The sequence below is a fragment of the Tauraco erythrolophus genome, chromosome 17 (genome assembly GCF_009769465.1).
Source record: "Tauraco erythrolophus isolate bTauEry1 chromosome 17, bTauEry1.pri, whole genome shotgun sequence".
NCBI lineage: Eukaryota > Metazoa > Chordata > Aves > Musophagiformes > Musophagidae > Tauraco > Tauraco erythrolophus.
In genome coordinates, this window is record NC_141481.1 from 3,826,082 (window position 1) to 3,845,926 (window position 19,845).

Genomic DNA, 19,845 nt, shown 5'->3' on the forward strand with positions numbered 1-19,845 from the left:
CCTCGCTCAGGCTTTCCAGTATGCAAAATCAATGTCCTTGGAGCTCTGTTGCGTCCTGGTATCTTTATAGCCACATTTGCAAGAATCTGCACTTGAGAAAGTCAACCCAACTACGCACAAATACAGCTCAATATAGCTAGGAGAGTTAACTCGTGTTTCACGACCAGCCCACTTGATAAGAATACAAGATACGATTCATAAGGACAGTCTTTTGAGAAAAAAAATAAAGAAAAAAGTCTTACCATTACACTTTCATCTGGATCAGGCACAGAATCAAGTAATTCATCAAGCTCTTCCCCAATAATTATGTCTCCATCTCCACAATCTAAACATGCTTCTGGCATAGAGAAAGAAACAGTCCCTCCATTTGCCAACACTGCAGAAGGCAAAGAAACCTTTTCCACTTGAAGAGGCATAACAGAAGATAGAGATGGTACAGGTACTGATGATACATTAGACACTTCAGAAACAAAGTTGGATGAAGAAGCAGCAGAAACCATCTCTTGCTTTTGGTCAGACAAGTCTGAAACAGAGAAGATGGGAACGACTGGAACTTTTGTTCAAAGATGTAAAATTATCTTGCGTAACTTTTATCTTGACAATGTGGGGGGTGAGGGAGTGGAGAAACATGAAGAACGTTTAAGCAAAACCACATTAAATGCTTTCAGCTTCCACTAACTTCTAATTCATGTGAATCTGTTTCTCGGTGTTTTCCATATTACTCTAAGACAGACAGGAAAAAGTTACAGACCTGATATATTACTAAATCTTTGATGTATTCTCTCCTCTCTATTTTTCCAAGTTAAAGAGAACAGTATGAGACAATCACGACAGGAGCACTTACAATCATATCAGATCACAGAGACCTAAAGAAAATTGTCTCAGCCACTTTAATATGTGGTTTTAGAGATAAACAGGTCAGACTTTTTACCACAGATCTTTCAAAGGACAAGATGAATCTTCTTAAGAAACTCCGTAACAAATAAAATGAGATATACATGGTATATCTAGCTTCCTAGAATTAATATTGTAATACAACAACACTCACCTAACTCAATATCTTCTACAGAAGAAGAAGAAGAATTCTGTAAGTGAGAAAAAAATACCTCTCAGCACTTTGCACAAGAGCCATTTAAATTTTTCAAATACATATCTACAGACTAAGAATGTAAGTTCTCAAATTTAGGTTGTATACAATTTGAAATTTATGAAGTCTAATGGAATTTAAAGGTCAAGTATTTTTTTAGATAAAGCATCCATTTGCAAACTGAAATCACAGTTATCACTAAAAATCCATTCACAGTTATCACTAAAATTCTTCAACCAACCAACAAACGCGAGTGTGATATTTCAGGGAATGAAAGAGTTCAATCAGTATCTTAAATGAGCTGCGCCTACGTTTCCTCATTTATTTACAGCTAAATGGTCTATATTCCTGTGAAAAAAAACATCTGTAAGAGAAAGATTAACTCCTCTTCATTACTGCTATTCAGACACATTACAAATAGCACGATAAATGCAAGTTCAGCTGCTAGTGAAGGTCAAATTTGGACAAACGCATAAATCAAAAAAGATTTTATCCCAGCACTCTTCACTTTGATAATTGTCAAATAAATAACTAAATAAATACGCACATTAGCTACGCCGTTGCCTCAGGACACTAAAAGTAAATATATTCACTGCACTGGATGTAATGTTTTAGCTAACATTTCTTCTAGAAAGATAACTTGAATGATAATCTTATGTCCTAGTCTGCCCTGAATATACAGCAAAACTGAACACAAAGATCAACAGAATTCTTAAGTCCAAAATAACAGCATCTTATATAAAATGTCAATTGCACCATTTTCACTTCATCACCACGAAATTAAGAAGCAATTACTCCCTGGAGTTTGAAGTCAGCTTGCACTTGGACCATGTAGAAGCTTACCTGAGTCGATACATCGCTAGAAACTGAATTTGAGGAGGGTGGCTGCAATGAAAAGATACCTTCATTAAATACAAAATTGGTATCAAGAGAAGGAAATCTCAGTGTAAAAGATTAAAATAAAATCTTACCTTTGCCCTTACATATGCTTTCCTTATTTTTAATCCTAGTTTTTGAGCTAGTTCTTGGGTAAGCTTAATCACACTTTCATCCTAAAAGACAAACAAAATTTCGTAATTTACAGGTGTTTTCATGACAAGAAAGATGTCAAGACATCTGTTCACATCTCAGTCTATATTCTACAAGATCGCTACATGCAGGATGTCTCATAACGCATCTTTATTCTTTCACAACATATGGGACTGCAAACTAACGCTGAAAAATACAGCGATCCTCAAGCAATATTACTTCAATACCTGAAATTTCGAAAAACACCAGAAAACAGACAGTATCCTTCTCTTCCATTTATTTGAATTTAAAATACTGTAATTTTTTTTGGTGGGTGGGTATTTCTTGTTTGTTTAGTTAGGGAGGGTGTTTACTTTCCAAGGGGACAGGCTTTTTTTGTTGTTTTGTTTTTACACAAACTTAGGGTCACGTTTCTGATTACCATCATGTCAGGTAGTACACAACTGCTGAATTTTTAATGAGAACTCTGTATTTTGGCAGTAATTGCATCATACAACTAGAAAAGGTCAATAAAAAACCTAGTCATATTTCACTCTGTTCTATAATTATAATAACCATCCATTTAAATAATTTTCAGTTTTCACAACATGTCCTACAGCTAGAAAAAGCTGTTTATAAAACTTATATAAAAGCATATAAACCTTAAGCAAAAACATTCGGATCTGGAGGTGCAAAGCAAGGATCCAAAGTTACACATTCAGATAAACTGCCTGTGTCTTTGGAAACACAACTGAAACCTTCTCTCATTCAGGAGGTAAACCTATGCTCACCAGTTTGTCTAGCCATTTCACTGTAATTTTGATTTAGAAATGTAAAAAAAAACCCCGCAACTCAGTATTCTGTCCTGTGAGCAGTCTATTTTGAGCAAAGCATGTTAAGCTTCCATCAGCATTTTACTTCAAATCAGGAATGCATTTCTGAAGTGAAATCTCTTAATAATCCTCACTCCCTGCATTTTAGTTTGCATTATGAATCAAATTCAGATTAATTTTGGATGAAACTCAAATGAAACTGCTGCAAGAGTGCACTTGATGCACTCTAACTCTTTAAAAAAACAAACAAAAAACTAAAACCAACCATGGAAATCAGATCCTCAGGATCAGCATTTCAGTCTACAGATCCTCTCCTATTCTACCACACACTGCTTGCTAATATAGATATAGCCTAAGATTAGAGGTGCAGAGTAAGTCATTTAGATGGAGGAGAATGTACAGATAAGGATGTCACTAAATGCTTGGTAAGCTAAAATACAGGTATCAAAAGAATCGATATTGTACATTATAATTACAGGTGGGCTTTCTCTTCATGTCATCGGTATACTTCTGACTGTAAAGAATTCTAAACAAATAATTTAGCGGTTCTAGTGTTTAATGCAAATGTTTATGGCATTTGACCCCCACTGCAAAGTGATTTATTTCTTTTGCTGAAAGTTAACACGAACAAACTGAGCTTGGGGACTGTAATCTCTGCTGTCAGTCTTCACTTCCACAACAAAAAATAATTCTTAGAGGAATAAAAAGTATTTTGCTGCATTAAAACAAACAAGCAAACAAACAACCAATCAAAAAATCTTCAATGGTCTTGATGTAAGCATATGTTTTCTTTATTAAATCTTTAAAAATAATCATCAATATATAATTTACCTACCTGTGGCACAGCAAGAGAACATTTTGCTACAGCATCATAAGCCTTCTTATACCTTCCCAGTTCATTCAAAGCTTTTGCTTTCCGATAGAGAGCTCTGAAATTGTTTTCATTCAATCTTAATGCTATCTCACAGTCTTCTAGTACTTTTTCATGCAATCCCTACGATGATGAAAAAGAAAAAGAAAAAAAAAAGCACTAATCAGAACTGTTATCATTGAAATACCAAATTTGAACTGTAGTAGATGAAGGTATTGAAACACTATAAAACGTTCACCAAGGCCACTGCACACTGCATGTATGAGTTTTGCTAGGTCACCAACTTAAGCAACTAAAAAGAAGTGGGGACATCGTTCATGTAACATCCCATAATAGTTATGACGACAATTTAGTTCTTTCACAAGAGCCATTTTACCCTGCAGAGAAAGCAGCAGACTCAGGCGCAATAAGCAGTGTAAGTGGATAAAAATACTGTTCCACCAGCTTCCAAGCCTGGTGTAACTCTTTGTTAATACTCTAGTGTTAGTAACCAAAAATATCTCAATGATTATACTTGTAAAAAGAAAACATTAAAGTATATGCCAAAATGATGATCTGAAACATGCCAATTCTCAAACCAACACCAAGAGCTCTTCACTCACTAGGAAACTTCCCATGTCTTCATACTCTGTTAGTGCACTGCTCTTGAGAAATCATAGAATGGTTTGGGTTGGAAGGGACCTCAAAGATTATCTAGTTCCAACCCCCCTGCCATGGGCAGAGAAATCATACAGTTTAAACAGCAGCTTACCATATTTGAAAAACATGCTATCCTGTTCACATGCAGCTTCTCTAAAACATCATCAGAAACATGGATTTCTTCAGAATTAGCATAATCAGCTATGCTTATAGCTTCTGTATAGTGACTCAGTGATCCTCTCCAATCACCTTCTCGATATACATCATTCCCTTCATTAAAAAGATTTCTAACAAGCTCTCGTATAAACAACTGGAGGAAAGAAAAGAAACACAGCAGTTTTGTTGTTTATCTCACATACTTCCAAACACATTTTTAAATAGAAAATTTATACTCATAACTTCACAGAATCAAAATTAAATGCAGAACTTTTGTCTATATTAGTGTTTTTCTTCTGACATTTTTCCAAGACAATCTCTAACGTTCAACACCACAATACATGTAGATAAAAGAGAGGCTGAACTACTTGATAAAAGAATTACTTTGTCTAAGTAACTTTAAAAAGATGTATATATATACAGACACAGAGCAACTAGCAAACCATTAGTACACAAAGGCTGCTTTTGCAGACTAAAAGTGTTTTTTTAATCTAAGGTGTGAACAACTGCATTTTTATCTATGTTCTCAAATCCAATGAAACCACCTACCATTTATACCATTGTATAAAATACTAAAAAAATGTGTCTGGAAATATGTTAAAAAATTATGCAAAATAATAACTTGTACAGAAACATAACGTTATGAAGATTTATGTGACTGAGGTCTTTTTATCTCACTTTTGCTGTGCTATTCTAAACTTTACTCACATTGTTTTATCCAATGAATGCCCCAAATTCATCCCTAACACCAGCAGAGAAAGAATTAATCTGAACTGCTCTACAAGTGAATTCCAGGCATCCAAATATCTGAATACCTGTATCACAATGTAAGCAGTCTTCCAGTTCCAGTACTGAAACATCATTGTAAATTTCCATTCATACTATACCAGTACTTAAATGATGATTAAAAACAAGAATACAAATGGTAAGATCGGTCCATGTTAAAAACCTTTCTGGAAATGAGAAAGTAATTTCATTACCTCATATTGTTCTTGTGTCCCTGGGTAGGGCAAAGTAGATCTAGAAAAAGAAATCACAAAATTTACTCACTATACATATTGCTCAAAAGACGATCACACTGGAGAATACTGGTTCTTACTAAAAGCAGTCTCTCTTGCTGCAACAGGCACATCTCTAAATATTGTCTGTTGCCTGCACTGAACAAGGTGGGAGTGTTGTAGATTAGTTTTCATTAAACGGTGTTTTCTTATTGCTAATTACTAATGACTCACTTTCATTTAAAGTTACACAGCCAGTCTTAACTCTGCTGTGTAAAATGCATCGAGGTTTTGAATGCTTTGAGTTTAAAACCTCAATGTTGTTTCTTTAAAAACAATTTCCTTCCTCTCCTCCACGGTGCAGAAACAGATTACAAAAGAAGACTGCAGTTCTCTTCATGTAAGTATTAAAAAATGACCAACTATCTGTCAAAAGAACACATCAATTTTAACTAAGCCATACCAATGATCCTACAGGAATTTTAAGAGTTCTTTTAACACGCAACATATTTTCTCTAACACAGAACAGAGGTATTTACTTCTAACTTTTCAGGAAGAAAAATAGGAACCTTCCCCTTCCCATATAGGTTATCTGAGAACTTGTTGCTAAATAATTTTTAAAAGAGTAGTTTTCTTTTTATTTTTAAAATAATGCCTTATGTGAGCAGTGACCTAGTGTGAAATTTCACAATGACTTTAAGCTAGCCAGGACCTCCTAGAGAAGAATCTGGCATTGATCCAAATGAAAATTAACTACTAAGATGACTTTTCATTAGGTTAAACCCATCGCTTTCAGTAGCAACCTAGTCTTAGGTGTAGCTGTCCGTAAGTATAAGGCAGATTTTCAGGCTATCAAAATTTTCCACTCAACATAAAAATCGATGCTGACTTTTCTCAAAGGCAGAAAATGAATACCCTCCCACCTGCAATCTGCTCTGTTTGAGACAGGTTCTGGCTTTTCTTTAAGACTGCTCTCCATTTCCATTTTAGTGTTAGCAAATATTCTGAAGAGACACACAGCTCCTCCTCCTTCCTCCGTGTGCTATACTAAAAGGACTTTCCCAGAGCTATCCACCTCATCCACCCACATGTATAAGCATACAAGAACAAAACCACAAAAACATACTCTATAAACTGGAGTCCTTTCTTAATGTCCTGTTGTCTAGTGCTTCTCTCTTCTGACACATTGGACATGTTATCCTGAACATCCACTTTTCGGATATGCCACTCCTCAAACAGGAAGAAAGATATATGGCTGTTAAAATATAGCACTTTGCATTTGGACCAGAAGGATCCAATCTCACATCAGCACTAAGTCCATCATACAAAGATGACATTGCACCGCAGCTTCAGAGAACACACTGAAAAAACTTCAGACACACACTGCAGTGCCCGCAGCAATACAGGTAGAAGCCCCAGGTGAGAACCAACATCCCCTCTGTCAGTGACCAGTTACACAACACTTCTACAGAAAACCTTTATTCCAATTTCTACTTTATTTTCAGTTTTTCACTTATTTACTCTAGATCATGCAGAGTCATGTTAATGAAACCAAACAAAACCACAAGTGCAGCTTGCATGCATTACTACTAAACCAAGCTAAGGTTCCACATCGTCCTCCTCTAATAGCTGTATACTTCCTTTGTTTGTTGAAGCAGAAATAAACTCAAGACCCTGGTATATTCATTAATAAAATCCAAACTGATGAAAAACTACCATTAAGTCTAATTCTAGAGTTTCTCATCATCACCCAACTGCTAGGGTGTAATTAGAAGCAAAATACTACTGCTTAAATAATATTTATCAGTTGACCAAGGGGAAAACCTTGGAAACTACCAGCGGCAAAGACTACCTACTTCATGTGAAAAACAAATTACTTTAATGTAATTCCGCATCGTCAACTTGACATTTAAATCCAATTTCAGTAGTCTGAATCAGTGAATTTTTTTCTCCTTCGTGTCTTTCATTTACTGGATTTTCAAATATTCACGTTAAATAGGCTAAAACAATCTGTATAACCTTCATGATAAGGCTATTTAAAGTATGGTTTCACAGCTGCATAGAGTTGGGACTTTTTATTCTGAAAATACTGTAATTCAGAAAAAGGCCTTTAGCTTGAGGAAATACATATTTTTTTTTGTGAAGAAAATTACTTTTTGTAGGAACTTACGGTTAAAATAAAAAAAGAAAATTGAACTGCATGCATTACATTTCTGTTAGTCTTGAAACTAAGGTAAAAAAAGCCAGTATTTTCTGCCAGGTTATCATTTCACATCAATGACAAAAGAACGAAAACAAAGTGAAAAAAAAACAAATCACAAACAAACTCTCAGCAAACTCAACAAAATCCCAACTGAGAATAGAAACTGGCTGGAGAAGACACCCTACTTTCTCTGAACAATTTGGATAATGAAACAATCTCAAGAGCTTTCAGCTCTAATCATGTTTACAAATCTTTATAAAGCATCTTAAACACATGTACGAAGTCTACACCATTTCAAGTCATTAGGAGTCAGTCCTATTGTAATACACTCCTGAAACAAGCATAATAACCTGAGTAATTTTCTTAAGGTCACTAAGCAAACGAATGGGAAGCACTCCAAGGTCCCTGCTTCACCTCACTTCCCACTGTGACCTCTACTATCAGCAAACTTTAAAAATAAATAAATAAACAAACAAGCAACTAAATAAACAAACAATCTGAAGATAAATATCATGGACAGCTACAACAGTTCACTGACATGAATTGTTCAGATATTGCTTATTTAGGTATAGAAATGGCACTCAGTTATCTACTCTCCAGAAAGGAAATAACCAACACCACCTTTTGTAACTGCTTTTCACGTTATTTTATGCACCATCTTTTCTTCCACAAATTAGTAATACATACTGTACTTTTGGCCTATATATGAAATACTTTTACTATAAAGTTAAATGTTTTAATGAATAACAATAACATATCTATGAAGAAAATCTAAACGTAAACACCAAAAGGGAATTTACTGGGCATCTGAGTATTTTTTATTCAGTCTTTCATGGTTTAGGTTTTAGAACTCAAACGAGGGCTAGTAAGATTAAGAAACTCTCACACTAACCAAAGACAGCAGCAATATCAGCACATGCTTTCCCATAAAAATAAGTAAGCTATGTAAAACATAGTTTGGTTCCCTGAATTAACAACTGATGAAGTAGTACCTTGCCAGCACAAGAGTCTTGCATATGTCAAGATCTGGGCAAGTATCAAGTTCAGCTTTACTCTACTAATTTTAAGCAACCCCAATACTCCACAGCAACAACTTGCAACAAGATGAAAAACATCCAATATTATAACAATTGCGTTTATTTATCACCTCTTGCATAAATATTAAAGAATAAATTATATATTCAAATTTGAGGATGTGCACATCCAGTTTCTCCATAACAATAAAGTTAATGGAAACGTTACAAACTGGCATCACAGATAAAAGAATAGCTAGCAAGAGATGAACATATGTGAGTGGTGTAATTTATTATTCAAAGTGGTTTTCTATTTTTTCCTACTTACTCATCTACATCCGTAAGATGTTCAGGCAAAAATTATCTTTCCTTAACATACTTTGACAGTCACATTGCTCCAGTATTTGATGATTTTGCAGAGGATTTAAAATTGTTTCAGATAGCACCTCTAACAGCATCTCTCTCATCCAAATTATTATTAGATCCTTTTGAGCAATGAGAAACACATTAGACTCATACAAGGCAAAGAATAATCATGTCTTGACTTTTAATGTCATTCATCCACTTTCAAAGTTTAAAAAAAACACATCTATTTAGCAACAGCTTTCTCCTCCATCTGCAGGGTCAAAATTTAAAACAAATATACATACGTACATACATTAAAATGTTGCTTTGTTGCTTGTAACCACTACTAAAAAAAACAAAACCTCTACTGTTGCTTTATTCTTTGTACAGTTCACTGAAAGAGATAAGCCAAAGGAAGGGAAAAAATAGTCTGGGATCTGGAAAAAAAAAAAAAAAAAAAAAAAGAGCAGAGCAGACTGCTGTTTCAGTAATTAAGGTCACAGGCAGAACTGACTTGCACTGAATGTTACATTTCCGTAACTGCTGCTACATGGCCAATACAAGCTCAATCTACTCAACCTACTAAAGGAAAAAAAAAAACAAAACTGCCTAAACCCAAGCAAGTTAAAGAACAATTTATACTGGTTCATCTTTATCACATGCTTCAACTCATGGCGTTTCACAAAAGGAAAAGCCAGTGACAGCCAGTAGCCAATGTCACCTTTTCTGATAGATGCCAGCCCAGTGATACAGATAGGAGATATGAAGGAAAACAAGTTTGTTCCAGCTGTGGCAGACAGGAATACCTACAAAGTCCTTTATGCCTCTTACTGGTTATCTGCTTTCCTTCCAGCACAGGGCAAGACAATTTTCTTGCTTTCGGTATTTTGGCACTTCTGAGTTTTAAAGGACATTCATTACATTTAGGATATGCCTGGGATAACTCTTCAGGCACAAGGGCTTTGAACACAACTACTGCTAGGCTATCTTGCAAAGCAAAATTGATCATTGGAACACAAGTCAATAAATTCACAGAGAATGCAGAGAATTGAGGTTTTTCTATAGAAGGAATACAAGCCCTGGTTATTCTGGAAAGGAAGGTCACACTGCTTGAAACTTTGGACAGTCTAGCTTTTCCATTTCTAAACTGCAAATCCAAGGAGCAAGCATCTACAGTTTGCCATGCACCCAAGTTCCCCAGGTGAAAATCCAGTCCCGAAGGGTAGGGAACTGGGCAGGACTAATTCTCTCTCCTAATGCAGACAGTTCTGCAGACAGCTTATTTAGAGAGGAATGGAGAATAGAGGAAAAATGCCTAACATTATGTGGGGACCCGAACTACTACCACTGGGAATCCATGACCTTTAGCTGATCAAATAATTCTGTTATTGTTCATTATTGACATTAATGGTTCCAGCTATTATAAATACTTCAAATAAGCAGTCTCTGCACCTTCAGGCCCAAGTGCTGAGAATAACTGGAAGTCAGCGGTCCTCACAGCACTTCCTTCTCCACAGAGCTGAAACTTCAAAACTAAGAGCAGTGCACGGATGTGTTCTTTTAAGATACAGAAGCATATCCTCTTGCCATGCATCACCGAGTTCACTACTAATGCAATTACTGGGTTACAGGAATCTCAAATTAGATCTTTGTACAGTACAAAGCACACTGAAAATTTTATCATGATTGCTGCTGATAGATCTCTATCTGCCTCAGTGGTTCAGATGAATTACGAACCTTGACTGGGGTGCAAGGGTATCGAAAATAACACTGAGCAAAGAGACCCCCTTTCGTATTCTAGCATCAGCCTCCTCCCCTCTTTATGGCACAGACAGGAGAGAAGGTAACAAACTCAAAATATTAAATCAACTCAGTCAAAAATTAACCCATCTATCTACACTATTGTACGTCAAAATTTTGATCAGCAAACAGTTGTGAAACCAGAAGGCTGTGTATAAAACAAAAACATGGACAGGTCACTGACGTTTCCATACAGGAAAACTGTAGAAGAGAGAAGCTACGCCCTGGGTCCTAGAATAAAAGGAATACTGTAAAGAGAACAGGGAAGACTGAAGCAGAACAGCAGGGGTGAATATATGACAAAAGGCAGGCAGTATAAATCCCTTTCTCCTATAAGGAATGAAAGTCCATCTCTGCTGCTACCCCCTGCACCACTAATAGCAGCAGAAACCATAATGAGTTCAGGCATCTGGATCCAAAAAGCTATACACATGTAATTCCCACCCCAGAGGCACAAGAAAGCAGACCCCTACCTCAACAGGGAAAAGTGAGAAAAGGAAGTGGCACACGTGCAGCTATACTCTAACTGCTTCCAAGAGAAACGTCACTGACAAAAACATCTCCATTACCTCCAGTTCCAACCCAGCCATGAATCAAACTGGACATCAAGCACCTGCCCAAAACAGAATAAGCCTGACCCAAAGCAGACTTCTGAAAACAATTTTATTACTCACTCTAATCATCTGACTGTTTAAACGAATAATTACAGATAATAAACTACAGCACAAACAAAAGCATGCCTTACAGAGACTGTAAACTGCTCAACAGACTTGGACTGGCAGCAAGATGAGGAAGTGAAAATAGAAATCTTAACACAAAAGTCTTTTTAGAATTATCTTCCTCAGATAGCAAAGGCACAAAAGATTTAATATTTATCTTTATGCATCACTGGGCCATTACATAAGGAATTTCAAACATGTAGCAATCTGGGGGGGAAACAGGGAAAACAGTACATGAGACACGTTTCAATAGTTTTAAGTTAATTCCTCTGCTTTATCTAATACTCCTGGTTACGACCACACAATTCTGTTATGTCAGCTGAAAAAGCTATTTAATAACACAGGCATAACTCAGTTTCTGTTTTTATTTCTGTAGAGAGAAACAAACTTAAATGTTGTCAAAATGAAATATCTAAATAAAGCAAATGAATCAGAATATACAGCAACAGTTTAGCATCTACTCATTCTACATTCTCTATTTACCTTAAGTATTTAGTTGCATTTCTTCCCACTCATTTCCTACCCACAAAATAATAAGATACTGTTCAAGGTTTGCTTTCTATTTTCATAGCTTTACTACTTTTTTTAAACAAATACACGAAAGAAACAGGAGAGAACAAAGACACTTTGTAAAGTCACTTCATTTCCCCAGCAAACTAAGGAGTGGGGCTGGAAGACTTTGGTTTATGGTTCTCTTAGACGTTTTAGTAAAAACAGATCCAAAATTCAAGCTGACAAAGGAGCATCTTACGCAAAAATCCGGATTTATCAACAGAATTTACACTAAGATGAGCTTTGGTAATCGATGTTGATGGCTGCAATTGGCAGTCTTTGGGGTCTTTTTTGTTTTTTACTTCTCCAATACAGGTAGGACTTCCAGTAACAGCGCTGCCTAACCGAGAACACTGCCTCAACGCATTAAAGAAACACAGAACGGGCGCTGTTTTGTCCTTCAGTCGGACAGAGCACAAGCTACAGAGCAGGTCCGCGCAGAAAGCCCGGAAAACTCGCCAGACGCGACCCCGCCGGCGGCAGCACGGGCGGGCCGGGACACAGCACGGGCACCGTCCCGCTGCCGGCCGCGGGCAGCGCCTCGCTCTCCGCCGTTCTGTCAAACGCCGGGCCTTCGTTCCGCTCACGAAGCAACAGGAGCGCTCTTAAACCGCCAATTTGTCTGGAGAGCGGCCGCAGCAACCCCCCAGCCCTGCGGCGCGCACCCGCCGGGCCCGGGGCCGGCCGCCGCCGCGAGCCCCCCGGCGCCGTGCCCCGCTCCGCGCCAAGCCGGCCCACCCACCACGGCCTTTGTTCGCGCCAACCGGCTCCCGATCGCCGACGGAAAGCCCTCTCCCGGGCGCCCGCCCCCCGGCCCGGCCAGCTTCTCCAGTGGAGCCGACAGCGGCCGTGACCAACCGCGCCCACCGCCCCCCGCGCCGAGGGGGCACACGGCACGGGTGGGCCGCTCCGCCCCCCCCGGGCAGGCGAGACGGCGGGCCCCGCGGCGGGGCGGCGCGGCCCCACCCTCGGCCGAGGCGCGGCTGGCACCCGCGGCGCAGGGAGGGGCGGGAGCGGCCCCCCGCCCGCCCCGCCGAACGGGGCCGACAGGCAGCGCGCCGGCCGGGCAGCGGGGCCCGCGCCCCGGCGCCCCCTCCCCAGGCGGCGGCGCCCCGCCGCGCGCGGCTCCCCCCCGCCGCGCAGCCCCTACCTGCTGCTCGGGCCCGCGGGAGCGCAGCGCCGCGGAAGGCGGAGCCGGGCGCGCGACAGCGACAACGACGACGACGACGGCAGCGCCTCCCCCGCCCCGCCCTCGGCAGCGCCGCCGCTGCCACCCGCTCCCAAGCGCGCCCTCTGCTGCCGGGAGGCCGCGGGCACAGCCTGAGGGCGGCCTGACTCGATTGGCCGGAGCGCTGGCACTGAGGGCTTTCCCATTGGCTCGTCACGCTTGCTTTGGAAACCGGCACTTCTGATTGGTGGCGGCTGTGAAACTGGTTGCTGCTGATTGGCTGGTTACCGAGGCCCGCCCCGCTCCCTGTTCAGCTGGCTGCAGAACGCAGCCCGCCCCGAGGCCTCTCCATCGGCCTGTGGGAACTGTGGCTTTGGACCGGCTGTACGGACAATGTCCGCGCCGCGGACGAGCCCACCAGCCGCCATAGCCCAGAGGCGCCGCAGACCTTTGGAGTCTCCCACAGGCTCTCCCGGAAGCAGCCTGGCGGGGGCGCCCCGATCGCGGCGCGCCACAGGCGTGGAGCCCACTGACGTCACCCGCATCCTTCCGCTCCGGCGCAGGGCTACCGCGCATGCTCCGCTCTGGCGCGGCGCCGCACCGGACGCGTTGCGCGCTCTCCGACGCGCATGCGCCGTGAGCCGCCGCCGGCCGTGGCGGGCTGCGCAGTGCCGGTAGCGCCGCCGGTGCCCGGGCGGGGAGGGGAGGGCAAGTCTCCTCTGGGATTTGCTAACGGACTTCGTCCCGCTGGAGTTGGACGCGGGAGAGGCGGCAGTAAGTGGGCGTCACCCCGGCGATCGGGTTTGGGCGCTGCGCCGCAGCCGCCTGGAGGCGAACGCGGAGCGGAGAGTCCGGCGGGAGCCGCGCTTGGTTCTGGGCACGGCCGCCCGGACGCTGCGCTGGGGCGTGCGGCTCCCGCCGTTCCTCTGCACCGCTGTGGCTCCAGGGATTCCCCGTCGCTCGCCGGGGAGGAGTTCTTACGAACCCGGGAGCTCGTTGTCTCTGTCGGCTCTCTGTGTTGGAACTCACAAAACACGTCTGTGAAACCGCTTTCGCCAGATAATAAAACGCGAGCGAGCAGGAGGCTTAAGGAACGTTGTTTTGTCGTTACTTTCTCAGCAGCAGCGGCGTCTGCCCTGACCAGCGGCGGGCGCGGGCAGGGACGCCTTCCCTGGGACCGGCAGGCCGGACCGTGCCCAGGGAGCTGCTGGAGCACAGAGCGCTTGAGCGCTCTTCAAACGTGAGCGGTTGGGTTCGTCCTGTCTCGCAGGGGACGTAATCAATGTTCCAATAATACTATTTCCTTTTTTCCAGTAGCATTAGTGCTGGCAATGTCAGTGGGGCAGCTGATCAGTCTTGTACAGATGTCGCCACAAATAGCGTCATAAAAAAAACATTTGAGACACGATGTGGCGTGTGTGGTAGAACCGTATAAAGAAAAGCTTTCCAGGTTTTAACAAAACCACCACAACAAATTGTACTACTATCCATTGAGACCGAAAGGAATACAGCGCTGTGCATCAGGTGAAGCCACACTGACCTGGCGAAGCATACCTGCATTAAGCATCGTTCTGGTACTCAAGGAAGCCTTTAAGCTGAAGAAGTGAGTCCTGCAGCCCAAAACCACCCAAACTGCACTCCAAAATTCAGTCACTGAAACATGCCCTTGTTGCTCTGCCACTGATTCACCATATTTTCCAAGCATGCTACATTTGGGTCTGGTTTTGGATTTGGCCTGAAAAACATGCAATTGCAGATTTTTTTTTTTTAAATAATAGTTATTGAGACACAAGAGCATACATATTCTGTCATTTCCACTGCTTTACAAGTTGATGCATTCCTTGTTAATTATGATAATATCTTAAGATTTATGATTGAGTAGTTAATTTTTAAAAATCCCTCATGAATTCCCTTGTTCAAGTAAAGTGGTATTTTGAGCTAAGAAAGAGTTGGCACTCACAGAAAATGGAAATTAAGGCATTTATGCAGCTGCCTTTTTCAAAAACCTGGCCAGCTTTAAAAACATTTTTCTTTCCACAATAAGCTTATAAAACAAAACAAGCAAAGGGACTTCTCTTGAACTCTCAAAACAATTTTGGGGAGGAAAGAAAACCAGTCTGATTCTTATAATTAAAGCGTTATAAAGTAAATCGCTTTGGAACCCATATGTATGATGTGCTTGCTGCTCAGAAGGGTTCCATATCTGTGAACGATAGTTTTAGATGAGTGGAGGACAGGTTTTTCAGTGCGTTCCTTTATCTGCAGCATCTGAAGCCCTTATCATGCAACACTTTCTGACATTACTTTTACAGTTCACTGGAATTCCTGACGTAAATAAGTTATTTATGTGTAGTGATAATTCCAGGAATGTGTTCCCTTCAAAACTGTTTTGGTTTTGCTGTTTTGAAAGAGTCCTTGATTCTTTCCCAGACTCAAAATTCTATCATAGATAGATAGACAGACAGACAGAAAGGAAAATACGTATGATGGCATTGCTGTCTTTCCTTGAACAGTGTTTATGAAATGTAACTGCATATGCAATATATGGTTATTCCAGCTCCAACTGTATTTTGGGAAGGAAAAAAAATATATCTCCCTGAATAATTAGAACAGGAAATTTCAAAAAATATGTTTTTCTAACATCTGTAAAAACAGTCAGTTTTGGTCAGACATGAAATGTTTTAGCTACTGCCAAAAGAAATATTCAACAACAAAGAATGTATACATAAGTTCTATAAATACTTCACCAAGATAGAGCTGTTTACAAAATCACGGTTTAAAACACAGAACTCCTTCAGTGAAGCAATGCTCAGGAGTATTGACCTGAATTAAACAGATTGAAACAGTTAAGCCGTATTATAACTTTATGAGAAGAGAAACCTTCAGAATTAAAGTGAACTAAATTAGATTATGAACAATTCCCTTCCAGAGGCAAGCGACTTAACCAAAGTAATGCCCTTTATTTTAAATAATCATGTGTAGATTAAATATAGTTTAATGTAATCCATTCTAAAAGTCAATACACAGTTGGTTTCTTGCTTGTTTTTTCGCTTGTTTTTGTGGGGCACCCACACTATTATTTTTCTATTTTCTGCCACTACTTGACACCTCTCTTTCTGCTTAGGATACCCAGAAATGAGTGAGTGTTGCTCTGACCAAAATAGGAAGACCTGATGCACAGTTTTGTAGCTGGCCAGTGTATGAAGGAGAACTCCCACTAGAGGTATTTCCAGTCTTAGGTTTTGTTTCTGCCTTTTTGTTGGTAAAGATGGATTCCTAATGTCTCTGTGATAAAATGTTGGGTGTTGCATGCGACTTACATTCTCTGTGGTATTTTATCTGTTCTGTCATGTGCATACCATGATGTTGAAAACTCTGAAGTCACTGCATTACTGAAACAGCAGAAGCTTTTCCTTTACAAATGCAGATGAAATTGTACATTGCCATTTCAGCAGTTACTGGTCAAATTAAGGGCTTGACCTTTGAAAGTAAGATTAACTTTTTTAAAAAAACAGCAACTACATCAGTCTATACTCTTTTGAAAGCCATGCAAGAACAGAATATCCTCTACTAGACAACATTTGTCTGTAGAAATAAAAAGTTTTTTGGTAGTTTTTTTTTTTTACTTTTTCGTTTATTGTTTCTTAAACATCTCTATATTATTACTTAATTACCCTTAGACTTGAGGTAAACAGTATAACAATATCTTCCTACACAAATGTCATGTTGCAAAGTTGTGTTTGCGACTCGGTACTCTAACAACCATGTTTCAGATATATTTCATTTACTTTTTGTATACAGTGGTAACACCCTAGCAGAGAAGTGACTTCTGCTGTCACTAAGAAATTGACAGTGGTGGAGGGGCAGCAGAGCATCTGGAGAGCAGCTACAATGCAAGTTAAACTGTAACTTTTATGATATCAGCCTGATATCATAACAGTTCGTTAGCTACGAACATTTTTAGTTTCCTTAGGAAACTTCTTAGCATTTTTTAAATTGATTTAGGAGTTCTTGCTTGTTAAAACGTTGTTGGGAATTGCTTAGGCCAGTGAAACACTTATGGGTGGTGGCAGAAGCACAGAAAACAAATGCATGAAGCCGGGCTGGCTGGAATCTCTGCACGCCAGCCACCGCCTCTGAATGGCCTCTGACCATCATCGTGAGTGGGACAAAGTTATGGGTGGCTGGTCTAACAAGGATGTGAACAGAAAAGATAATCAGTTTTCAAAACAGGTGATCTGTCTTCTGTTAGCCAGGAAAAAAAAAGAGGAGAGGAAGTGCCAGTTTCTGCTTGTAACCTTCTCTTAAGAGAAGTAAGGGTTCCAGTGAACAGGTGGGAGGTGGATCCAGGGTTTTTTCCTCTGCTAGCTTTACTCTCTCAGGTATATAAGTTACTCAGACCTCTCTTAGTATGTTTGGAAACAGACTAAAATGCAGCACTTCACTTTGGCAAGGGGAAGAAAAAGGAAAAAAAGAGACATGCTGGTTATGCTATCAGTGATATTAGAGTATAGACTAATCAGCATCTCCTGATGCTGTCACACGCATTTAAACAGAAAGACTGGAAAAACTGGACTTTTCCTACCTGTTAGAAATAATCTTTTTCTTATTATTGGTTGTGGTTAAGAAAGTTTAAATGTAACAGTCTACGCCCACTTAATTTATTGGATTATTTTATTCTACTCCATTCTCTCTGTACTTTTGCCTTACTCATTTGTATGTTATAAACAGGCATTGGAGATTAAGCTGAGAAAAATTACAGCTATTTTCTGACCTGTTTGTTAACCTAATATTTACATCACTGTCGTAACTAGCTAAGCCATTATCATGAGCTCCAGCTGTTTACATCAGGTCTTAATTTTATCATTTTCTTTTCTGTAACTGTGGCTGCACTGATTAATTTAACAATCTAAGGTGTGTCTGATTACTTCCTTTGGAAGACAGAGAATGTCACCGCATCCACTGTTAGCATGAATCTCAGGAAGTGAGATTGAACGTATAATGCTGTGATTTCAATGTATAATGCTTGTTGTAGCTGTACTTCAGAGCTACATGTTTTTGTTAGATTCAATATCTTAATTTTTCACCTCAGTAGTCCTGTCCTTATATACTTGGCTTTATATTTAGAAGTTAACTACAACAGATGTTTAATGCTAGATAATTCTAGTGTAACTTAAAGATGGAATATGGATAAAGTGAATTGATCTCTTTTCTATCACAGGTTACATATGAGGTTTAAATCTGCCCATAAAGAAGATGAGGGAGGGGAAAACAGTGGTTTATAATCTAACTCAGATAAAGAATGGTGTTTTAGCAAATAATACAGGCAGAACTGAACAATACCTCTCTACTCCCTGACAGAATAGCAAAAAACTCACTTTTTTTCAGCTTTGCTAGGATCTAGAAGTTCTCAATCTCTTAATAATGTAAAAGCCAAATTAGTGTGAATTCTAGGACTGTACATTTAGTAAGAGTTGTCCAAGAGAGGCCAGGGAAGTTACTGAACAAGGTGTATGCTGACTCTGCTGTCTTTGCTCATACTTGTATCCACTTTAGCAAGTAGACTAGTCCAAAAGAAGCCCATTTGTAGAGCAAAAGTTGTGTGGATGTCATATGCTCAGCAGCAATGCATGTTTCAGGGGTTTTACTTTGGAATAGCTTTAGTCTGACAACATGTTGAATGTAGTGGTTAGAGCACACTTTCCTGTCTCATTTTACCCCAAAGGAGTCCAGGTCACATGCTCTGAGACGACTCTATAAATGAACCAAAGCACAGCACATAGGGACAATCAATTTGCTCGCTTCTAAGCCAAACTAGAATGCTAACATAGACACACACTTTGCTAGTTAGATTGCTCTTAACAGGAATGATGTCTCTGAAGAAAGTTTTACAGGGGACCTTTGCATAAACAAGCAGAGATCAAGCTAGAATTTCTCCTTTTGCAGTCAGGTATCCTAATCACAAGCTAGAGTGTTGCTGGTGTATGTTTCTTTCTCTGTCACTAAATAAAAGACGCTCTAATTCTTTTCACAATTTCAACAAAAAGAGTAGAGGCAGTTGTTGCTTACAAACCTCTTTAAGCTGGCAATCAGATTATCCTTTTCATAGGTGAGCTAAGTAGGTTAAATATCTTCAAAGCCTCTAAACTGTATCTCTCATATCCTGAAACCCATTAACACATCAGCACTGTGTCTGCATCCCTGCGTCTTAGATCAAAATGGCTAAATGTTACACCTCTCTGCCTTGCTTAATCATATCCATGTGGCTAAAATAGAAAGTCCCCAATCATCATATGGGCTCTTAAGAATTCTTAACTCTCTCCATATCCTATTGGAGGAAGCTCAGGCCCTTCACAGAGAGAACCTGCCGTCACAATGCTCAGTTATAGACCAATACCTTAGTTCCTGCAAACAGTGTAAGCAGTTATTCATCAGCTGATCTTAACTGTCGTC

The 19,845-nt window shown here is 40.2% G+C and overlaps 1 protein-coding gene and 1 long non-coding RNA gene across 2 annotated transcripts in view; one reads left to right on the forward strand and one right to left on the reverse strand.

The window, feature by feature from the left end:
- The window catches only part of ZC3H7A (zinc finger CCCH-type containing 7A), a 29,504-nt gene extending 16,085 nt beyond the window's left edge, over positions 1 to 13,419 (reverse strand). The window contains exons 1-9 of the mRNA XM_086622093.1: positions 13,375 to 13,419; positions 6,719 to 6,822; positions 5,575 to 5,614; positions 4,551 to 4,748; positions 3,764 to 3,922; positions 2,059 to 2,139; positions 1,931 to 1,972; positions 1,049 to 1,085; positions 243 to 523 (exon numbers count right to left, since the gene is read on the reverse strand). Coding sequence (XP_086478219.1) covers positions 243 to 523; positions 1,049 to 1,085; positions 1,931 to 1,972; positions 2,059 to 2,139; positions 3,764 to 3,922; positions 4,551 to 4,748; positions 5,575 to 5,614; positions 6,719 to 6,786 — 906 coding nt within the window. The 5' untranslated portion in view covers positions 6,787 to 6,822; positions 13,375 to 13,419. The remainder of the gene's footprint in view (positions 1 to 242; positions 524 to 1,048; positions 1,086 to 1,930; positions 1,973 to 2,058; positions 2,140 to 3,763; positions 3,923 to 4,550; positions 4,749 to 5,574; positions 5,615 to 6,718; positions 6,823 to 13,374) is intronic.
- A 685-nt stretch (positions 13,420 to 14,104) lies between these two features.
- LOC147527548 (uncharacterized) lies at positions 14,105 to 17,505 on the forward strand. Its single transcript, XR_015222657.1, has 3 exons — positions 14,105 to 14,166; positions 16,517 to 16,615; positions 17,194 to 17,505. It is a non-coding gene; the product is annotated as an uncharacterized LOC147527548 (long non-coding RNA).
- Positions 17,506 to 19,845: the final 2,340 nt, after the last annotated feature.